At 44.8% G+C, this 17,736-nt stretch overlaps 1 protein-coding gene across 1 annotated transcript in view; it reads right to left on the bottom strand.

Moving 5' to 3' along the window:
- The window catches only part of hmcn1 (hemicentin 1), a 120,797-nt gene that overhangs the window by 19,262 nt on the left and 83,799 nt on the right, over positions 1-17,736 (bottom strand). The window contains exons 48-82 of the mRNA XM_072678767.1: positions 17,553-17,639; positions 17,266-17,457; positions 15,559-15,732; positions 15,303-15,416; positions 15,029-15,171; positions 14,769-14,919; positions 14,221-14,409; positions 13,976-14,089; positions 13,690-13,877; positions 12,539-12,635; positions 12,220-12,381; positions 11,997-12,110; positions 10,914-11,116; positions 10,702-10,783; positions 10,464-10,595; positions 9,914-10,063; positions 9,541-9,700; positions 8,920-9,044; positions 8,652-8,835; positions 8,285-8,382; positions 7,348-7,626; positions 6,987-7,183; positions 6,585-6,666; positions 6,363-6,499; positions 4,806-4,947; positions 3,892-4,036; positions 3,499-3,626; positions 3,171-3,327; positions 2,879-3,000; positions 2,613-2,777; positions 2,093-2,200; positions 1,805-1,942; positions 1,535-1,669; positions 1,047-1,316; positions 738-928 (exon numbers count right to left, since the gene is read on the bottom strand). Of these exons, the coding sequence (XP_072534868.1) occupies positions 738-928; positions 1,047-1,316; positions 1,535-1,669; positions 1,805-1,942; positions 2,093-2,200; positions 2,613-2,777; positions 2,879-3,000; positions 3,171-3,327; positions 3,499-3,626; positions 3,892-4,036; positions 4,806-4,947; positions 6,363-6,499; positions 6,585-6,666; positions 6,987-7,183; positions 7,348-7,626; positions 8,285-8,382; positions 8,652-8,835; positions 8,920-9,044; positions 9,541-9,700; positions 9,914-10,063; positions 10,464-10,595; positions 10,702-10,783; positions 10,914-11,116; positions 11,997-12,110; positions 12,220-12,381; positions 12,539-12,635; positions 13,690-13,877; positions 13,976-14,089; positions 14,221-14,409; positions 14,769-14,919; positions 15,029-15,171; positions 15,303-15,416; positions 15,559-15,732; positions 17,266-17,457; positions 17,553-17,639 (5,255 nt within the window). The remainder of the gene's footprint in view (positions 1-737; positions 929-1,046; positions 1,317-1,534; positions 1,670-1,804; positions 1,943-2,092; positions 2,201-2,612; positions 2,778-2,878; positions 3,001-3,170; positions 3,328-3,498; positions 3,627-3,891; positions 4,037-4,805; positions 4,948-6,362; positions 6,500-6,584; positions 6,667-6,986; positions 7,184-7,347; positions 7,627-8,284; positions 8,383-8,651; positions 8,836-8,919; positions 9,045-9,540; positions 9,701-9,913; positions 10,064-10,463; positions 10,596-10,701; positions 10,784-10,913; positions 11,117-11,996; positions 12,111-12,219; positions 12,382-12,538; positions 12,636-13,689; positions 13,878-13,975; positions 14,090-14,220; positions 14,410-14,768; positions 14,920-15,028; positions 15,172-15,302; positions 15,417-15,558; positions 15,733-17,265; positions 17,458-17,552; positions 17,640-17,736) is intronic.

The following is a 17,736-nucleotide window of genomic DNA, read 5'->3' as shown; positions in this document are numbered from 1 at the left end:
AAAAACCCAACAATTTAACACTAACAGTGCAGACCTAACACTGGCAAATCTGCTGTGTACCTTTTGAAGGCAAGGATTAGAATGATCGGGTGCTTTGAATTACAAAAGAAGCCCAAGACCCTGTCCACACGTATCCAGATATTCTTAAAAATTTAGATTTCTCTCCATCCATTTTAAAAACACAATGGAAATAACACACAGAGACGAAAACGCTTGCATGACCACACTAGCCCTGTATGGGACTATAGTACCTCATAAAGATAGACACTAAAAGACCATGTGGAAGGAGGAAAACAACCGAGCACAAATTCCAAAAATCTGAAATCGATATGCGTGTAGATATTGTATTTTTCGGCCTTATAGAGTAAGGGAGTATAAAGGGAGTAAGTAGAGATATTTAAGGTTCAGCATTAAAAAATGCTGCGTTGTGATGTTAGCATTTTCATAAAGCTCCGTTGTCCCGGGTCTACGTGACAACAATGAAAACACTGCATTTTCACATGGATGTGAAAATGCAGACAAAAATCTATAAAATATATGGACACATGTGGACTACAGGAAGTTAGATCTCCAGGAGCAGGGTTGGCGACCACTGTCATACAGTTTCAGAAGCCACATCATCAAGTCCATTAGCTTCATTACCCTCATAACTCCAGCAGACACTTTGGAAACCAAACAACGTTATTTAGGGTAAACTGTGGGATTCCACTTTTAGCAAACAGAAGGCTGCCTCAGACCTGAGTGGTGTCAATGATCAGCTCTCCGGAGGGCAGGATGGTATACTCTCCTACTGAGTCTGTGAGAGGGATGCCCTCTCTCTCCCAGCTGAGGGTGGGCTGAGGCACACCCTCCGCCACACATGACACCAGGGCTTGGGTATTCTCCATCACCCAGAGCTCTGGTTCACCTCCGCGGATGGAAGGAGGGACTGGGGAGAAAAGACAGTGAGTTAACTTGAAAATGATCACACTGACATAAAGCATGAACCTAAGCCTCGGGCTTAACTGTTTGTTTTTCCCCCCAAGTGCATTCTCGGTCTGACTCACTCAGTATGGTGAGACTCAGCTCCACACTGCTGCTCCCTGCCACGTTGGCTGCAGTGCAGGTGTATCTGCCCGTGTCTCCTGGCTGAGTAAAGACAATATGCAGAGAGCCAGAGCTCAGGACACGCTGGCGCAAAGAATCAGTCAGCAGCTGCCCATCCTTATGCCAGCTGACCGATGGGGTTGGGTAGCCCTCAGCCTGGCACTGCAGGGTCACTGAGCCGTCCACAGGCACGCTGTAAGACTTAGTGCTTGAACTGATGACTGGAGGAACTGTGAAAAGGAACATACATATAAATAGAGAGAGAGAGAGAGAGAGAGAGAGAAAGAGAGAAAGAGAGAGATTTGCATTAAGGAGTTGGGGGGGGGGGGGGGTTCACAACTCAAGGAGGGAAAGCAGTACATTGTGTAGGGTGTGGGTACTCCAGAACTACTACATTAACTACATTAATAACTAGTTAAGGAAATTAATATCAGTCATGCCGTCTCACCTTGCACCCGGAGTTTGGTCTTGCCCAGTGCTGTGCCCGCTGGATTCTGGGCCACACACATGTAGGTTCCAGAATCTTCTATTTTGGCCCGTGAGATCTGCAGGCTGCCACTGGGCAGAACAGTGAAATCCCCTCCTAGTGATAAAGGGTCAGGAAAATAAATGAAGACATAAGAATTGAGCACACTCATTGCTATCAGAGAATGGTAGTCACTGCTTTCCACCAGCTTCCACATTTCTCATAGCTGACCTTGGCAGAGATAGCTCTTACCCGAAGTGAAGATGTTAATGCCCTCTTTCTGCCAGGTGATGGTGGGGCGCGGGGAGCCCACAGCGCGGCACGGCAGGGTTACATGGTTGTTCAGGATCACGTCCAGTGTTGAGGGGTGAGCTTGAATCACTGGTGGCTCTGGTAAATGGCAAACAACATGGCTGATTAGGTTTTACCAGGCAGGGTATATGTTTTTGCCTTGACAGTTAGAAAACCTAGTGGCCTTGCAGTCAGAAAGTAATGCTTAGGGTCATATGAATAGCTTTAGGTGTTCACATTACTCCTTACCCTGCACAGTGAGCTGCACATGGCGATGGGCAGATCCAGCAGCATTCTTAGCAACACACGAATAATGTCCGGAGTGACTCAACTCTGCAGAAGCGATTTCCAGAGGACCTAAGAGAGGCCAGGGTTATTGCACAAACATTAAAATTTCAATAATTACAAAAAAACTAATAGAAATACAATAAAGTTTTCTGGGGAGTTTTCAGAATTTTCCCAAAATTCTGAACGAAATTTTGGTCTGGAACCTGGTTCCTCACAGGGTACCACACACACCCATTCACTCACACTCACTAGGGCAAATTTAGCATAGCCAATTAACCTACCATGTGTGTTTTTGTGGGAGGTAGTAGGAAATGGGAGTACCCGCATTAACTCATATGCTGCCTAGACACGAATAGAAAACTCCACAAAAACTCCTCACAGGCAAAGACCAGAGGAAGGATCCACGCTACCATCTGCTCCTCCCTCTGAAGCACATGATCTATCATGATGCTATCACGTGCCTGCAGAAAGACAAACTCACCAGAGCGGAGTGTCTTGTACCCCTCCCCTTCTTTAGCCAGTCGCACTCCATCTTTGCTCCAGTGCAGGACAGGTTCAGGCACCCCAGATGCAGTACAGCTAATGACCACTGGAGACAGTCTGTTGACTACCAGCTCTGTGGCCTCGTCAGCAATCGACGGTGGTACTGCAAAGGAAGACGTCTACACTCGTTTACCTCTTCAACTACAACATACAATTTGCATAGCAGTGTAATCTGTAATTCACTGTACAAGTAAATGAGCTCACCGTGTACAGTCAGCTGGACGGCTCGGTTCTCCTGGCCTGCCTCGTTGGACACCACACACTCATACAGCGCTGTGTCCTCTACTGTGGGCGCTATGACAACCAGCGAGCCAGAGGAAAGCAACCTGTCGCCCCCAAACAAACAAATAACTTGCATTGGCGTCAAAGTTATATATTATGGGGTGGAAATAACCGTATTCTGGACTCACCAGTGTGTTCACTGGATTATTATTTCCAAAGGAGATGCATTAACCAGTGAGAGAAACAATAAAAGAGGAAGAAAACCTGGCTGAACCTGTACATATTCTGGTTGTGGTCTGTGCTGATAGGGCGAGCATCTTTGGTCCATGTGACTAAGGGTTTGGGGATACCCGTGGCTTCACAGGACAGGGTGGTCTGGATGTTTACTGTCACTGTGACGTTAGTGGGACCATCAGCAATGGAGGGAGGCACTGAGGTGTGGGCAGACAGACAGATTAAATAACAACGACCAATCAGGCTTCATATTAGCTGCTCCTGTTGTTCTTAGGTGTGCAGCATCTCATATAACAGCAAACCCAGCGCATAAAAAGCAAACTCTACAATGTCAATATTGGCCCTGTTAATAAGATAAGCACACTCACCGTAAATCTGAAGATCCACTCTCTTGCGCTGGGTGCCCGCCGTGTTGGTAGCCATGCACAGGTAGCGGCCTGTATCGGTCACTTGGGCCGAGTGGATGTGGAGAGAGCCATCCTGAGCAAACGTATACCTGTTCAGGTAGGAGATCCAAGCATTAACCCAGATGAAGTGTGTATGCAGAAAACGTAATGCACTTGAACAGTAGTTCTCAATCCTGATTCTGGAGTACTTGTAGGTGTGTTCCCTGCTCCAACACACCCAGTTCACCACAAGAAGGGCCTGTTAATTAGTTCAGTGGCTGCGTAAGGTGTGTTGGGAGTAGGAGAAACTCTAAAATGCGCAGAACAGTGGCACTTATTGTTTTGGAGAGGACTGATGTACACTGCGCTACCGACCTATGGCTGTTTCCAGCCAGAATGGCTCCATGTTTCCTCCAGGTGACACGTGGGGAAGGGATCCCACTAACAATGCACTCCAGAACCACTGGCTGGTTGATACGCACAGACACAACTTGAGGACCATCCTTTATAGTTGGAGCAACTGCAACAACAAGCACAAAGTCAATCAGACAGACATGTTATCATAAATGCCTTGCTGTCCACTTTATATCAACTAAATCAACGCTGTCCAATGAAAAACATGGTTTTCATTGGACAGCAGTGATATGCAGTTGCAGACATGACAATATGGCAATGGACACAATATGGCAATGGACACACTCCACTGGCTTGAGGTTATTCGGCAGAATTCTGAGGTAGTCCTCCTCCTTTACTATTCCATTCACTGTACCAGTTCCACTGAAAAAAAAAAAAATATGACGCTACCACCACCATGCTTAAGAGTTGGCACAGTGTTCTTAAGGTTAAATGCCAAACCTTTACTCCTCAAACAGACAGTGGCACTGGTATTGTAGCAGCTTCCAGTTCATGGGGGCAAATCATCTTGGTTTTTGGTTGTTCTGGCCATCCGAACCAGTTTCCTATCATCTGAGGGACACAGTGTGGATCTTCTTCCAGACCATGGCAAAGTGGCTACACCTTCCAATAACCTGCACTTATGCTGAATTACTTGAACTAATGATCCTGGAATCTGCAGTTGTTTGGACATGAATCTAAGACGCCTTTCGGAGCATTAGTACATTTTTAGCATCCTTCTCGGATCTGTCCTGAGCCCATTGGACTTTAACATGAAAACGGTGTGTTGGTCAATGAGTGCAGTGATAGCTGTACAGGTAGGTGTTTCTGATAACAATAAACTACAGAGAAGAAAATGCAGGGAGCCAAATTATTGTCGTATTAAGGACGCTCACCATTTACACTGAGATTGAAATGGCGCCTTGTTTCCCCGGCGATGTTTTTAGCCATGCAGGTGTAGCGAGCTGCATCTCCCAGCTCTGCGTTATTGATCTGCAGGTAGCGGCCACCGGACAGCACACGCACCCGGGGAGACACCTGCAAAGGCAATCCAGGACATTAAGTATCAGTGCCAAGATCCTGTTTCACACAGATACAGATATTTACAGAGAAACTCCGACTCATTAAAGGGACCACATGTCTGACACTGACGGTGTGGGGCCAGAAGTGGGCAGTTTCTTCATGTTTCCATAGTGAAAGTAAAGAAGAGGACAGGAGGAAAAAACGGGAAGTTGCGTATGCTCCTTGTGTAATTGATGGTGATTTGAAATCGTTGTTCAGACGTTTGAAGTCACTTTTCAAAAGTGTGGTATTGCTCAAAGAATTCACAATTCAAAAGTTTGAATCATTATTGAAAAGTTTGAATCTGGGACCACCATTCAAAAGTCTGGGACCACCATTCAAAAGTCTGGGATCACCATTCAAAAGTCTGGGATCAGTGGCTAATAACTGTAACATTGAGCATTGAGAATGAAATAATATCCAGTATCCAAAAAGCCTTGTGTGATAAAAGGCATAATCAAATATCTTTATTCAATAGAAAATGGTAATATATATATATATTAGCTTTTATAATTTCACAATCACAAGTTGTACTTCCTAAAATAGTAATATTTAAGTGTCTACACTATAAGTAATTATGAGCAGTAATTTACATAGTAGCAAATCAGACAGTCAAGTCAGAAAAATTCTATAGGTCGTAACATGGAGTGGTACCTCTTCTATAGAGGGACCATACAGAGCATCCTGAGCAGCTGCATCACAGCCTGGTTTGGGACCTGCACGGTCTCCGACCGCAAGACCCTACAACGTATTGTGAGGACAGCTGAGAGGATCATCGAAGTCTCTCTCCCCTCCGTCATGGACATTTACACTGCCCGCTGCATCCGCTAAGCAACCAGCATTGTGGATGACTCCACCCACCCTTCACACAGACTGTTCTCCCTCCCGCCATCAGGAAGAAGGTACCACAGCATCCGGTCCAACACGACCAGACTCTGCAATAGCTTCTTCCCCCAAGCCATCAGAATTCTCAACTCCAGAGACTGAACTGAGTTTTTTTCTGTTCCATGCACACACACACACACACATATACACACACACAAACACACACACTCTCTCTCTCTCACCAACCATTTACCCCAGAAAATATGGGAAGCATTTTGCACTAATAACTTTACTACCTCACTGGACTCAATATTTATTACACACTGCATAATTTGCACACTACCCCTAATTGTTTATTATTCTCTGTCTGTTCTGTGTTGTGTTGTCTGTCTGCACTTGTACTGTGTTACACTTGTGTTCTGTATGCACTGTGTCTATGTTGCACCATGGTCCTGGAGGAACGTTGTTTCGTTTCACTGTGTACTCTGTATGTAGTTGAAATGACAATAAAAACCCACTTGACTTGACTTGATTTTCCCAGTTTTTCCTCAAACGCGTGTGCATACCTTAAGTGGAGCTCCATCTTTGAGCCAGGAGAGGGTGGGAGGCGGCACAGCATCTGACTTGCACTCAAGAGTCACCTGTCTGTTCTGAAGCACTGATATATCTTGGATTCCGGTCTCTCCAGCAATGTTTGGTGGGACTGTGGTCACAAATGATACGTTTGATGGGCACTGGACATTTCTATGTTTTATAAGATATGCCAAATACCGTGATGCTGTACTCACCATGCACTCTGACTAAGAACTCTTTGTCATCGTCTCCTGCTGAGCTGGTTGCCAAACAACTATACCTCCCAGTGTCTTCTACCTGCAAGTGTGTCAGAGTCAAGCAACACAACAGAAAGGGGTCATTTGTCATGATAAAAAACTAGAAAGGTAAGCATAAGTTGACAGACAGATAGAAAGTGCAATATTCTCATTCTCAAAGTTCTCAAAGTCCTTCAGATCTTGTGAGCTAGCTTGAAGAACTAAGCTTGGTTCCAGGTTTCTCCTGGATGCCTCCAGCCAGTGCATGGATGTGTGATGGAATTCCATCACCAGCTCAGCTGATTTACCATCATTAGCACTGATTTACCAAACCAGGTGTTAGACATGAACTAATGACGAGAAGGGGCCTGCGTATCTGACCTGTGCAGAGCTGATCCGGAGCACTTCTCCTCCACGGAGAAGGCGCAAGCCGTCCGTCTGGAGCAGCGGCCTGCCATCCCTGACCCAAGTGATTGTGGGGACGGGAATGCCTTCTACCTCACACACAAGCTCCAGAGCATGGTTTACCACCACCGATACCTCAGTGGGGAATCCAGAGCCATTTATCCGTGGAGGATCTGAGAGGTTAAAGAATAGACTGTCAAACCGTGGCTTTCTTGGATTTGAATGGCAATAAGAATAAAATATCACATGTTTGTTACATGACATAAGTTTAATCCTTATGTTCTAAATACTAAACAGACTGAACCGACATTTCTGCATTATCTCTCTCGCTCCTCACCCAGCACTTTAAGGTTGAAGTGGCGACGGGCCTCTCCGGCCTGGTTCTGTGCAACGCAGGTGTAGCGCCCTGTGTGGTGGACCTGGATGAACGATATCTTCAGGGTGCTGTTGTGGTTCAGCAGGGCGATTTGGGTGTCCACAGGCAGAGCAGTACCCTCCTTAACCCAGGAGACAGTCGGAGTCGGGGTGCCATCAGAGATGCACACCAGAGCCACCATGCTCCCTCTAACCAACATCACATCGTCTGTGGTGCCTGCCCCATCCAGACTCGGGGGAACTGAATATTCACCAGACGGAGAGTATTAAGAAAGGACAAAAAACAAATATGACGTAGAAAAATAATAAAAAGTCTATTTTAAAAAAGTATTGTGTCTCTTCAAATTTGTGTAATCATTTACTACTGGAGACCGGAGACTGGGTTTTCGTCTGCTGGACTGCATTAAATGGTCAAAGAAGTGAACTTTATTTGTTAATTCTCTCCTCATTTATGCAAATCTGAAATTCAACATAAGTTACTTAAAGCAGCATTTTGGAAAATTGGTATTTCTTGCTCCTGGGCTCTCCCTACATTCAGATAATGTAATTTGTGACATGCTTTACACGTGCGTTTTACAAGCTGAGAGATAAAAGAACTGTCACTGTAAGTGAAAGAAGCCTATGGACTTAGGTTGTAGAGTAACATTACAGGATTTTACATGAAGACGACTCGGGTTATGCAGCGTTACGCAAGCATTTTCGCTTCACCAAAGCTAAATAGCACAGTTTCTGGTGTGCCTGAAGTGGCAATGATAGAAGCGTCATTCCCCCTAATGCAGGTCTGTGGAGCAACAATGTAATTTTGAAGGTTTTATTTAAAGGTAAAAATTCTACATACTGCTGCTTTAATTGAGAACATTTGAGATTGAGATTAGCCTTTGTGGGCTGAGGCAACTTACCATACACCTGCAGACTGTAGTGTTTGTTGTCTACTCCAGCTCGGTTGGAAGCCACACAAGTGTAAGTCCCTTCATCGGACACCTGAACACGGGTAATGCTAACCCACATCAAACACATTCAGTTACAATCACATCCAGACTGTGCTACGTTACTCTCTTAGTTAATGATAGTCCTGTTTTAATGTAGTCTGTTCAGTCGCTTCTTTAATTACTGTTTGTTTGTAAACAAAATATATGAAAATATGAATAGGATTCAAAAAGAAAACTCCTCCACCAAGTTATTTCTGCAAAATGTTAGATAAGATAGATACTCTATGAGCAAAGGATTTTTAGTAAACCCTGGTGATTCGATTAGATACAGGCTTACCGGAGGACCTGTCCAGCAGTGAGCAGGCGTATGTGGGCAGACACGGGTAAGGGCAGGCCGTTCTTCAGCCAGTTAAGCTGAGGTGCAGGAGAGCCACTGGCCACACACTCAATATTCACAGAGCTATCCAGCACTGCGGTTAATTCCTCGGCCAGGTCTCCATTACCTTGGATCTCTGGAGGGACTGAGAAAAGAAGTCAGTGCCTACCAAGTACCAATGAATTAACATTTGTTCATGAATGAACATTTGTTCAGAGTTAGAACTTACCAAATACATTAAGGTTGAAGACCTTGTCCTCCTCGCCAGCCTTGTTGGTAGCCACACAAGTGTATTTGCCACCGTCTGACATGTGGGCTGCTGTTATCGTGAGCGTACTGCCATCAGGGCTAATTCTGTAGACAATAAGAGACCACACACACACACATACACACACATTAACATCTCACTGTTTAACTGATCAACTTACAGAACCATCTACTTTGTAGGTCCACCTTGCTGGTGTAGAGTTAGAAACTGTACCCCATCTGTTGCTAATTATAGTGTGTATCAACTGTGTGTGTATCATGCTGAGTTCCTCCTACGCAACAGCTCTGCAGAAATTAGTGTTTTCCCTCATCTAATGTTCCAAGCAGGTGTGTTTAATGAGGCAGAAGTCTGTAGTGCTATGGCCTGTCTTGACTGGAGTGCCCCAGTCCTTCATTAATGCTAGCATGTGTGGTGCTTGCAATGAGTGTATCAGGCACAGAGACGATGCGCCACTGAAATGATATCTAGCAGTCAGAAACTAACCATTGATGAATGAAGTGGAGGGTGACTGACAACAGATACTTTGCAAGTACATGCAAAAAAATCTTCTGTATGATGATAGACTCACATAATAACACTTACCTGACGTTCTTGAGGCCAGCTCGGCTCAGAGCCTGTCCATCTTTCAGCCACTGGATGGTGGGAGGCGGCGTCCCTTCTGCCCGACACACAAGCTGGATGCTGTCATTCAGCAGGACACTGACCTCACCAGGCAGCTCTGAACCTACGATGCTGGGTGGCACTACAGCGCAAACAACAAGTGGATGAACAGTCAACTAATCAGTATTTCTATATTTTTATTTAATGAGCTTACATTCATTCAAGTAATTTACATTTCAGCCTTAATGGCACAGTAATAATCATTCAATCACTCATCAATCAAATATCAAACATTGTACATAATAAAAAAAAGGAAATCTAACACATGAATGAATGCATGGTAATATGTAGTTACCCTGTATGGTGAGGTGGTAGCTCTTACGAGCTTTGCCCTCGATGTTGGATGCCAGGCAAGTGTAGGTGCCACTGTCAGAAAGCTGGGAGCGGGCAATCTGCAGTTTACCACCTCCTGACAGGATATGCATCTCCAGAGACTCGGAACTCTCTACAAAAGTCAGAGCGAGACCTTTCAGAGCCATCAAATGAGGAAAAAACACTAAGATTTATTAAGAGTAATTTACATACTCTTAAGCATACTTAAACAGACTTGCAGGCGAGGTTTCTAACGCTCTAGGAAATGCCATGACTGATGTACTACAAAGGAGAAATCTGATCTTTTACTGAAGTACTAAATCAGATTAAGGATGCATATGGGGTTCACAGTCTCTCGCATGACTTGAGGGCCAGAGTACAGTAACATTCCCTGCTCCAACCCACCAGAGTCAGCACAAAACGTTTCTTTTTATTAACGATTGAATAAAATGTGTTAGAGAAGGGACAGCTCGGGAAGGTTTAAGCAACAGGAGTGGAAAAGTGCTGGATTACAGCTCCGTGGTCTCTCTCACCAATTACTCTGCCATTCTTCAGCCAGGTGAGACTAGGAGGGGGGATGCCTGTGGCGTCACAGGCGAAGCTCACTGGATTGCTGATGGTCTCCACTACATGCTCTTCTGCTAGGCCGTCAATACTTGGAGGCACTGTTCATAAACACACATACGAACAAAGGGTTTAGACTTCTTTAGAGGATAGGCAGCTTCCTTAAAAATGATCACTGACTGTCCACAGTATAACACCATTACTAACCATAGATGTTAAGATGGAAGTTCTTGTCCACCTGGCCTGCTACATTTGTGGCCTTGCAGACGTACTGGCCAGTATCGGACACCTGAAAGCCAGAGAGAGGGAAAGCGGGACAGAGAAAAATTAGAGAGAGAGGTAGCATTGTAGCCTATTATAGCAAACACAGGACTCCAAACATACACTGACTATATCTGACTACACACACACACACATACCTCTGTTCCTTTGAGTTCCAGTATCTGTCCTTCCTTTAGGATGCGAACACTGGCAGTCTCAGTGATGAGGCGTCCATTCTTGTACCAGGTGATGGTGGGAGGGGGCACGGCATTTGACTGGCACTCCAGGGTGACTGTGTTCCCCACACGCACACTGACCACTACTGGTGAGTCTCCGCTGCTGTCTCTGATGCTGGGGGGCACTGCAGGGTGCGAGAATTTAAACACAAATGCTTATTGGCTCATAGAAGCAGGCAGAGTTAAAGAGCCAGGATCAATGAGGGAATACACTGTCCCACACGGTGCCTGAACGACAAATCAATACATAGTCTGGCCTGAATCTTATTTCACAGAAATGGACCTTCTGTAGAACCAGCCGTAAAAGTCGACATGCGGGTAAATATTCTGTCAAATCCTGTGGAAAAGGAGTTGTCTCTCAAGGAGGCACTGGCACAGACACCTCAGGTTGTTCAGGAGATCCAGAGGAAAGACACTTCTGGTAGCTTGCCTATAGCCTACATAAGTGTTATGTAGCTTCTAATTTTCAACTAAAATTTCATTATTACTGTAAGTGGGTCATAAGATTTGAGGTGACGACAGCGCGTATGTCGAGGAGCTTCTTATTTATGCAGAGATTTCTTATCCTGTGTGAACTGGTCATACGTTTTACAGATGTCCTGTAGTAAAATAACATTACTCCACCTCCCCATGTAAAACTATGGGTCATCAGAGGGTGTTTTTTCACATATTTCTAAATTGTGAATTAGGTGATTAAGAGTGGTTTTATATGAAGTGCTTCCTTCTAAAAGAATATCATACGGTCACAATTGTTTATCGAGATGGTGACTGAAACCTAGATGCTTTAAGTGTTATTAATTATTTAATTCAAGGCCAAAACATTCCTTTTGTGGCAGTAAAGAGGTACACAAGAGACAAAACAATACTCAAAAAATCTTTAATCGTTAAAAAATAAATAAGTAAATGTAGACCTCACAGTCCCCGGTTCCTATCAGCACCCCTGTAAATTCCAGATCTACAGTTAACAAGTCCAATCTCTCTTTCTCTCTGTTCCTTCACACTCACCAAACACAGTGAGGTAGATGAGCTTCTGAGCCTCTCCTGCTGGATTGATGGCCAAACAGCTGTACTTCCCACCTTCAGACATCTTAGCTTTCAGGATTTGCAAAGTACGGCCACCTGAAAGACAAAACCAAAGAAAGGTTGCATTGAAATGAGGAAATGATCAGACGTACATTCATTATCTGTGTGAACAAAGTATGTATGTGTATGTGTGTTCAATCTTTACCCGGCATTATAAGAGCGTTGGTATTGGCTTGTACCGGTCTTCTGTCTTTAAGCCAGCTCAGAGTGGGAGGGGGGAAGCCAGTGGCCTCACAGCTCAGCGAGATGAAATTATTCACCACCACGGTGGCGTTCTCCACAGTTGTACCCAATATGGAAGGAGGAACTGCAGCACACAGCCAATTGGCAATTGTTCAATCAATTTAACACATATATATATATATATATATATATATATATATATATATATATATATATATATATATATATATATACTGAACTAAAGTTAGTAAAGTCAATAATTTCTCGATAATAAAACTCACCATGTACATTGAGATTAAAGTATTTCTCTGCACTTCCGGCCACATTGTCAGCCACACACACATAGCGTCCTGTGTCGGTCACCTGAGCGTTCAAAATCTTAAACACACAGAACAGACCATAGTACAGCAGTCAAAAATTAGATTAAATTGTTGATATTTGTTTGTGTTTGAAAGGGTCTCTCTCTTCTTTTTTGTACTAACAGTGAACAGCGAACAGTGAGGACAGCTGAGAGAATCATTGGTGCTTCTCTGCCCTTTATTCAGGACTTGTACTGCTCAAGAACCTGAAAACAGGCAGAGAAAATCCTTACAGACTCCTCGCACCCTGGTCACAACCTCTTTCAGCTGCTCCTGTCTAGCAGACGCTACAGAACTATGTCCACTAAGACTGTCAGACACTAGACACCACAGTTTTCGCCCTCAGGCCATCGCCTTCATCAACAGCTGATCACCATCATCCGCTATAGGCCATAGATACTACTGATATCCTACAGTTACTGCATTACTGGACCATTACTCTTTTGACACATGTGTACACTGCTGTGCTTACACAATATTTCATCTGTATAGTGTTGCATACTGCTACTCTGCGAATAACACTGTAAAGCACACTGTATAGAAATGCCCTAGTATAGTCTATGTATACTGTGTGTACTGTGTATTGTCTGTAAATTATATGTAGAGGACCTGTATATTGTTAATATTAGAGAGTCACTAACAGTCAAAACTAATTCCTTGTGTGTGTGAACATACTTGGCCAATAAATCTGATTCTGATTCTGCTACATTAGACAGGCCACTTCTGATTATATTTCTGAGATTCAGAAAATCATTATCACTAGACCTCTTGACCACAGCTTTCCTGTGCCAGAGTAGGACGAGGAAGCTGAAGCCAGGGAAGTGAGTGGGTATCCTACACTAGGACTAGCCGACTGGCTTTACCATCTCTTCTCTTCAACATCCACTTCCTCAAAAACAAACCTATGCTTGGTTACGCCACGTTGGCTCCTGTGAGCCATCGCAGTGACGTAAACCAGCCAATCAGAGAAGAGCTTAGTCTTACAGTCTTAAGTCAAACAGGGTGTCTCATGTAAGAAAGCCCCACAACCAACAAACAAGAAGTTCCCACATGATAATCTCCATCCATCTCACCTGCAGTGTCCTGCCGTTGGACAGCAGTGTATGTGTCCTGTCTGGGCGCAGAGGCTGGCTGTCCTTGAGCCAGCTGATTTTAGGAGAGGGGCTTCCATCTGCATGGCACTCTAGTCGAGTGGTCTTATTGACTAACACCACCACTTCGTCGGGGACATCTCTATCAGCTCCGCGGATAGTTGGGGGCACTGCACGCACAAGTAGGCACTTTATGAGCATTAGTTATTTCATTTTCTTCACATAAGAAATATTTGTAATACAGCCAGCTGATTTTGGATCTACTCACGCAACACTCTGACATCATATTGGATGGAGTCTTCTCCAGCCTCGTTGACAGCCACGCATGTGTACCTCCCAGAGTCTTCAACCTGAGCTCGGGGGATCTGGAGCACTCTCCCACCTGTGTGTAGGACATCACAAACACACGTTCATCTCAACGACCCATCAGACAGGACTTCATTTGGACTGATGTGCTCCATTACAGACAGCTGGCTACAGCTTTGTGGACACACAAGAGATCAGCAACCTCACCAGGTAAGATGAGCACTCTGTTGTTGGAGGCCAGGGGTCGTCCGTCTTTGTACCACGTGAGTGTGGGAGGGGGGACGGCATTGGTCTCACAGTAGAGGGAGATGGGGTTATTCAGAATCACGTCTTTGGCCTCACCGGCAGAGCCGGGGCCAGAGCTGGCGTCCCCGTTTCCCTGGAAACTGGGAGGAACTGTGAGGGAAGGTTATTTTTTTATCATATATTTTACTGATTGGATATCCAATATGCAAGTAATACAGAGAGGGAGATACTGGTAATGGATATTAGGGCTGAAAATATCCAGCGTTGATTTTCCTGACTGAGGGAGAAACCCTAGGCCTATGCATTAAGAGCAATCCACCACTAGAGGGAACCAGACACCAACAGCACTACTATGAGGGTGCAGCATTAAGCTTATTGAGAGTATTAGTAATCTAAACCCTGTTGTGAGTGCATTACTTTTTATCATTATTTTTTAATTATTAATATTCTTATTAACCATGTCAGGTTTCATTAGGCTGATAATCAGAGTTGTGGGGGACCCTGTTCACCTTGTATATTTACATCAAAGTCCTTCTCGTCCTCCCCAGCAATGTTGGTTGCGACGCAGGTGTAGCGGCCCGTATCGGACACCTGGGCCAGCTTAATCTGGACAATACGACCATTAGCGGTCATCGTGACGCGGCCGTCTGTCTTCAGAATCTAGAGAGAAGGACCCGGAAAGACAAAGAGAGAGAGGAGTGAGCCAGAGCACACAGTATAATAAGGTTTGTTGCCTTGAACAGTATTTTTTGGGGTGTGTCCCTCTGACCTGGCCGTCCTTGTACCACTGCAGAGTAGGGGCTGGGATGGCCTGCGCCTCACACTCAAGCGTCAACGTGTTGTTGACTTTGATCTTGATCTCTCTGGGGACGAACCCTTCTCCTACAATATCCTTGCTGATGACAGGGGGAACTGTAAAGGAAGTTCACACACACACACACACACACACACACACACAGAAAGACACAGACTGTAAGCAATACTGTGGTTAAAGCAGCAGCCAGGGCTTAATGACATGACATTCAGAACTGTCCCACACTCACTATAAACTTTGACCTCGTAGTTCTTCAGGGTCTCCCCAGCCTCATTGGTGGCCACACATGTGTATCTGCCAGCATCTTCCTCCTGCGCATTCAGCAGCTGCAGCGTGCGGCCTCCTGATGGAAAATCAGGGTAAATACACGTGTGTAAGGAAAACCGCTCTATACAGTTTACTACTGCTATTATTATCTTGATTTATATTACAATGGTCTACTATGAACCTATACAAGGCATAGTTACTGTACTGGGGCTTGTTACCTGGCAGCACTCTGACGTTGCGACTAGACTCAAACGGCATTCCGTCCTTGAGCCAGGTGATGATGGCAGGTGGGTAGGATTGAGCTTCGCACACCAAAGATGTGGGGCTGTTCAGAGTCACAGTCACCTCTTCAGAAGAGCCCTCTGGTCCAGAGCCAGCAATGGTGGGGGAAACTGGGGCAGAAAGGCATAGTTTACTTATATGTATATAGACACTCATGTAAAAAGCCCAAGTACAAACCCAAAAACTACGATACAAGCCAGGATGTAGACAATCTAGTCGATTTAGCTTTGTTCACATTGAAGCTGCACTGCTAGAGACACAACGGATGCAGTTGCAAAAGTAAGGGAATCCTTTGGAAGTACTTGGATTTCTGCATGACTAAATTACTTATAAAATGTGGTCTGATCATTATGCAAGCCATAATTCTAGATAACCTGCAGTTCCTTCTTTACAAGCAATCACCTCCCCCCAATGTTTCCTGCTGGTACAAACAAGATTTGAACAACGCTGAGGGAAAATGTTGGGCCATTTCTTCCTGCAAACAGCTCTCTGCAGGTCATGCCACGGCATCACGACAGGGTTAAAGTCCAAAAGGCAAATCTTGTTTTGCTTGTGTGTCTTTCTGCATTAGTTAAAGATCATGGACTGCTGCTCTTATATTCTCCTGTACAATATCTTGGTGCAGGTCCTGAAGCAGCAAAGCAGCCTGAAACCATGATGCTCCCTCCACCATGCTTCACAGATGGGATGGGGTTTTACTGTGCAATGTTGTTCTATTTCCTCCAAACATAACGTTGTGCATTTATAGTAATAAAAATCCACTTTTGTCGCACTGTGAGGCATCCAGGTGGTTTCGGGCAAGTCTGAGATGGGCTGCAGTGTTTTTTGGACATTAGCGGCTTCTTTGGTGGCATCCTTCCATGGACATCACCCTTGTTCTAGTGGTGCACACATACAGAAAGGTCCCTGCAGTTTGTGGAGTCTTCTGTATGTCTACTGCTCCTACCCTTGGGTTCTTTCTTACCTCTTTCAGGATAGCCCTTCTTGATCTGGAAGTGACCTTAGCAGGATGCCTACTTCCAGGAAAACGAGCAATATGACTAGCAAAATGAATTTCCTATGTTTTTAGATAATTTCTAATCCTCTAAAAAGTTGTTTGCTTTGAGGCATGGGTCACACTAACCAATCTTTCCTGAGATTAACACATTTGTTAGTAACCAAGATTTCAATGCCTTCTTTTAAATGGACAAAACACCTGGGGAAACCCACACTTCCAATCTCCTCACCTTAACTGAAACACTGTTTTGCCTATTAGCTCTTGGAGAAGTTCTTATAACAGAGGTTCACTTACTTTTTCCAGCCTGAACTGTGGATGTTTACTCAAATGTACTCAATAAACAGCAATAATAATGGCCTGTCCATGTGGTTTCTGACACTACTTATAGATAAGGGTGTGTCACATTGGTAATAATTGGTAAAATTGTTAATAACAGCTTCCTTGAAGCCTGGGTTTTGTTGTAGTGTTGGACATCCCATGAATAAGAGATTGCTAAGCAGCTCAATACTATCATTACTGGTCAGCTACACTAGCCTCGTAGCTCCACTTAGGAAGCAAACATAAGACAGCAATGTGCCTTGGATGCTTGACTAAATTTGAGGTAAGAGGACAGAGAACTGTCACACACACACAAACAAATACATACCCAGGACATTAAGGTTGAAATGTGTGCTCCTGTCTCCAGCACTGTTGGACGCCAAACAGCTGTACCGGCCTGTGTCAGTCACCTGAGCATCAGTGATCTGCAGAAAGCGCCCGTGTGACATCACCTGCAGCCGCGGCTCCCCTTCCAACGGTTGTCCATCCTTCAGCCATGTGATCTCTGGTACAGGGTTCCCTGCACAACACAGAGTGTCAGAGGTCAGTGTGGACATGCATGAAAGGCAATGGACATGTGTGTGTGTGTGGTGCGTGAGGCATTCATGGACATACCAGTGACCTCACAGGTCAGGGTGACGTTCTGTGCCTCCTTTACTCTCACGTCCTGCATGCTGCCTTCATTGGCAATGCTGGGGGGCACTAATGACAGAGACAACACTTGTCTGAACTAAATGAAGGGAGACTTCTGGAGACTTCTGGTAGAGCCTATTACAACCAAATGGACACATTTAAAATG

Source organism: Salminus brasiliensis, chromosome 1 (assembly GCF_030463535.1).
Source record: "Salminus brasiliensis chromosome 1, fSalBra1.hap2, whole genome shotgun sequence".
Taxonomy (NCBI): Eukaryota; Metazoa; Chordata; class Actinopteri; order Characiformes; family Bryconidae; genus Salminus; species Salminus brasiliensis.
The sequence above is the reverse complement of the archived record's forward strand: the minus strand, read 5'-3'. Positions and strand labels throughout refer to the sequence as shown.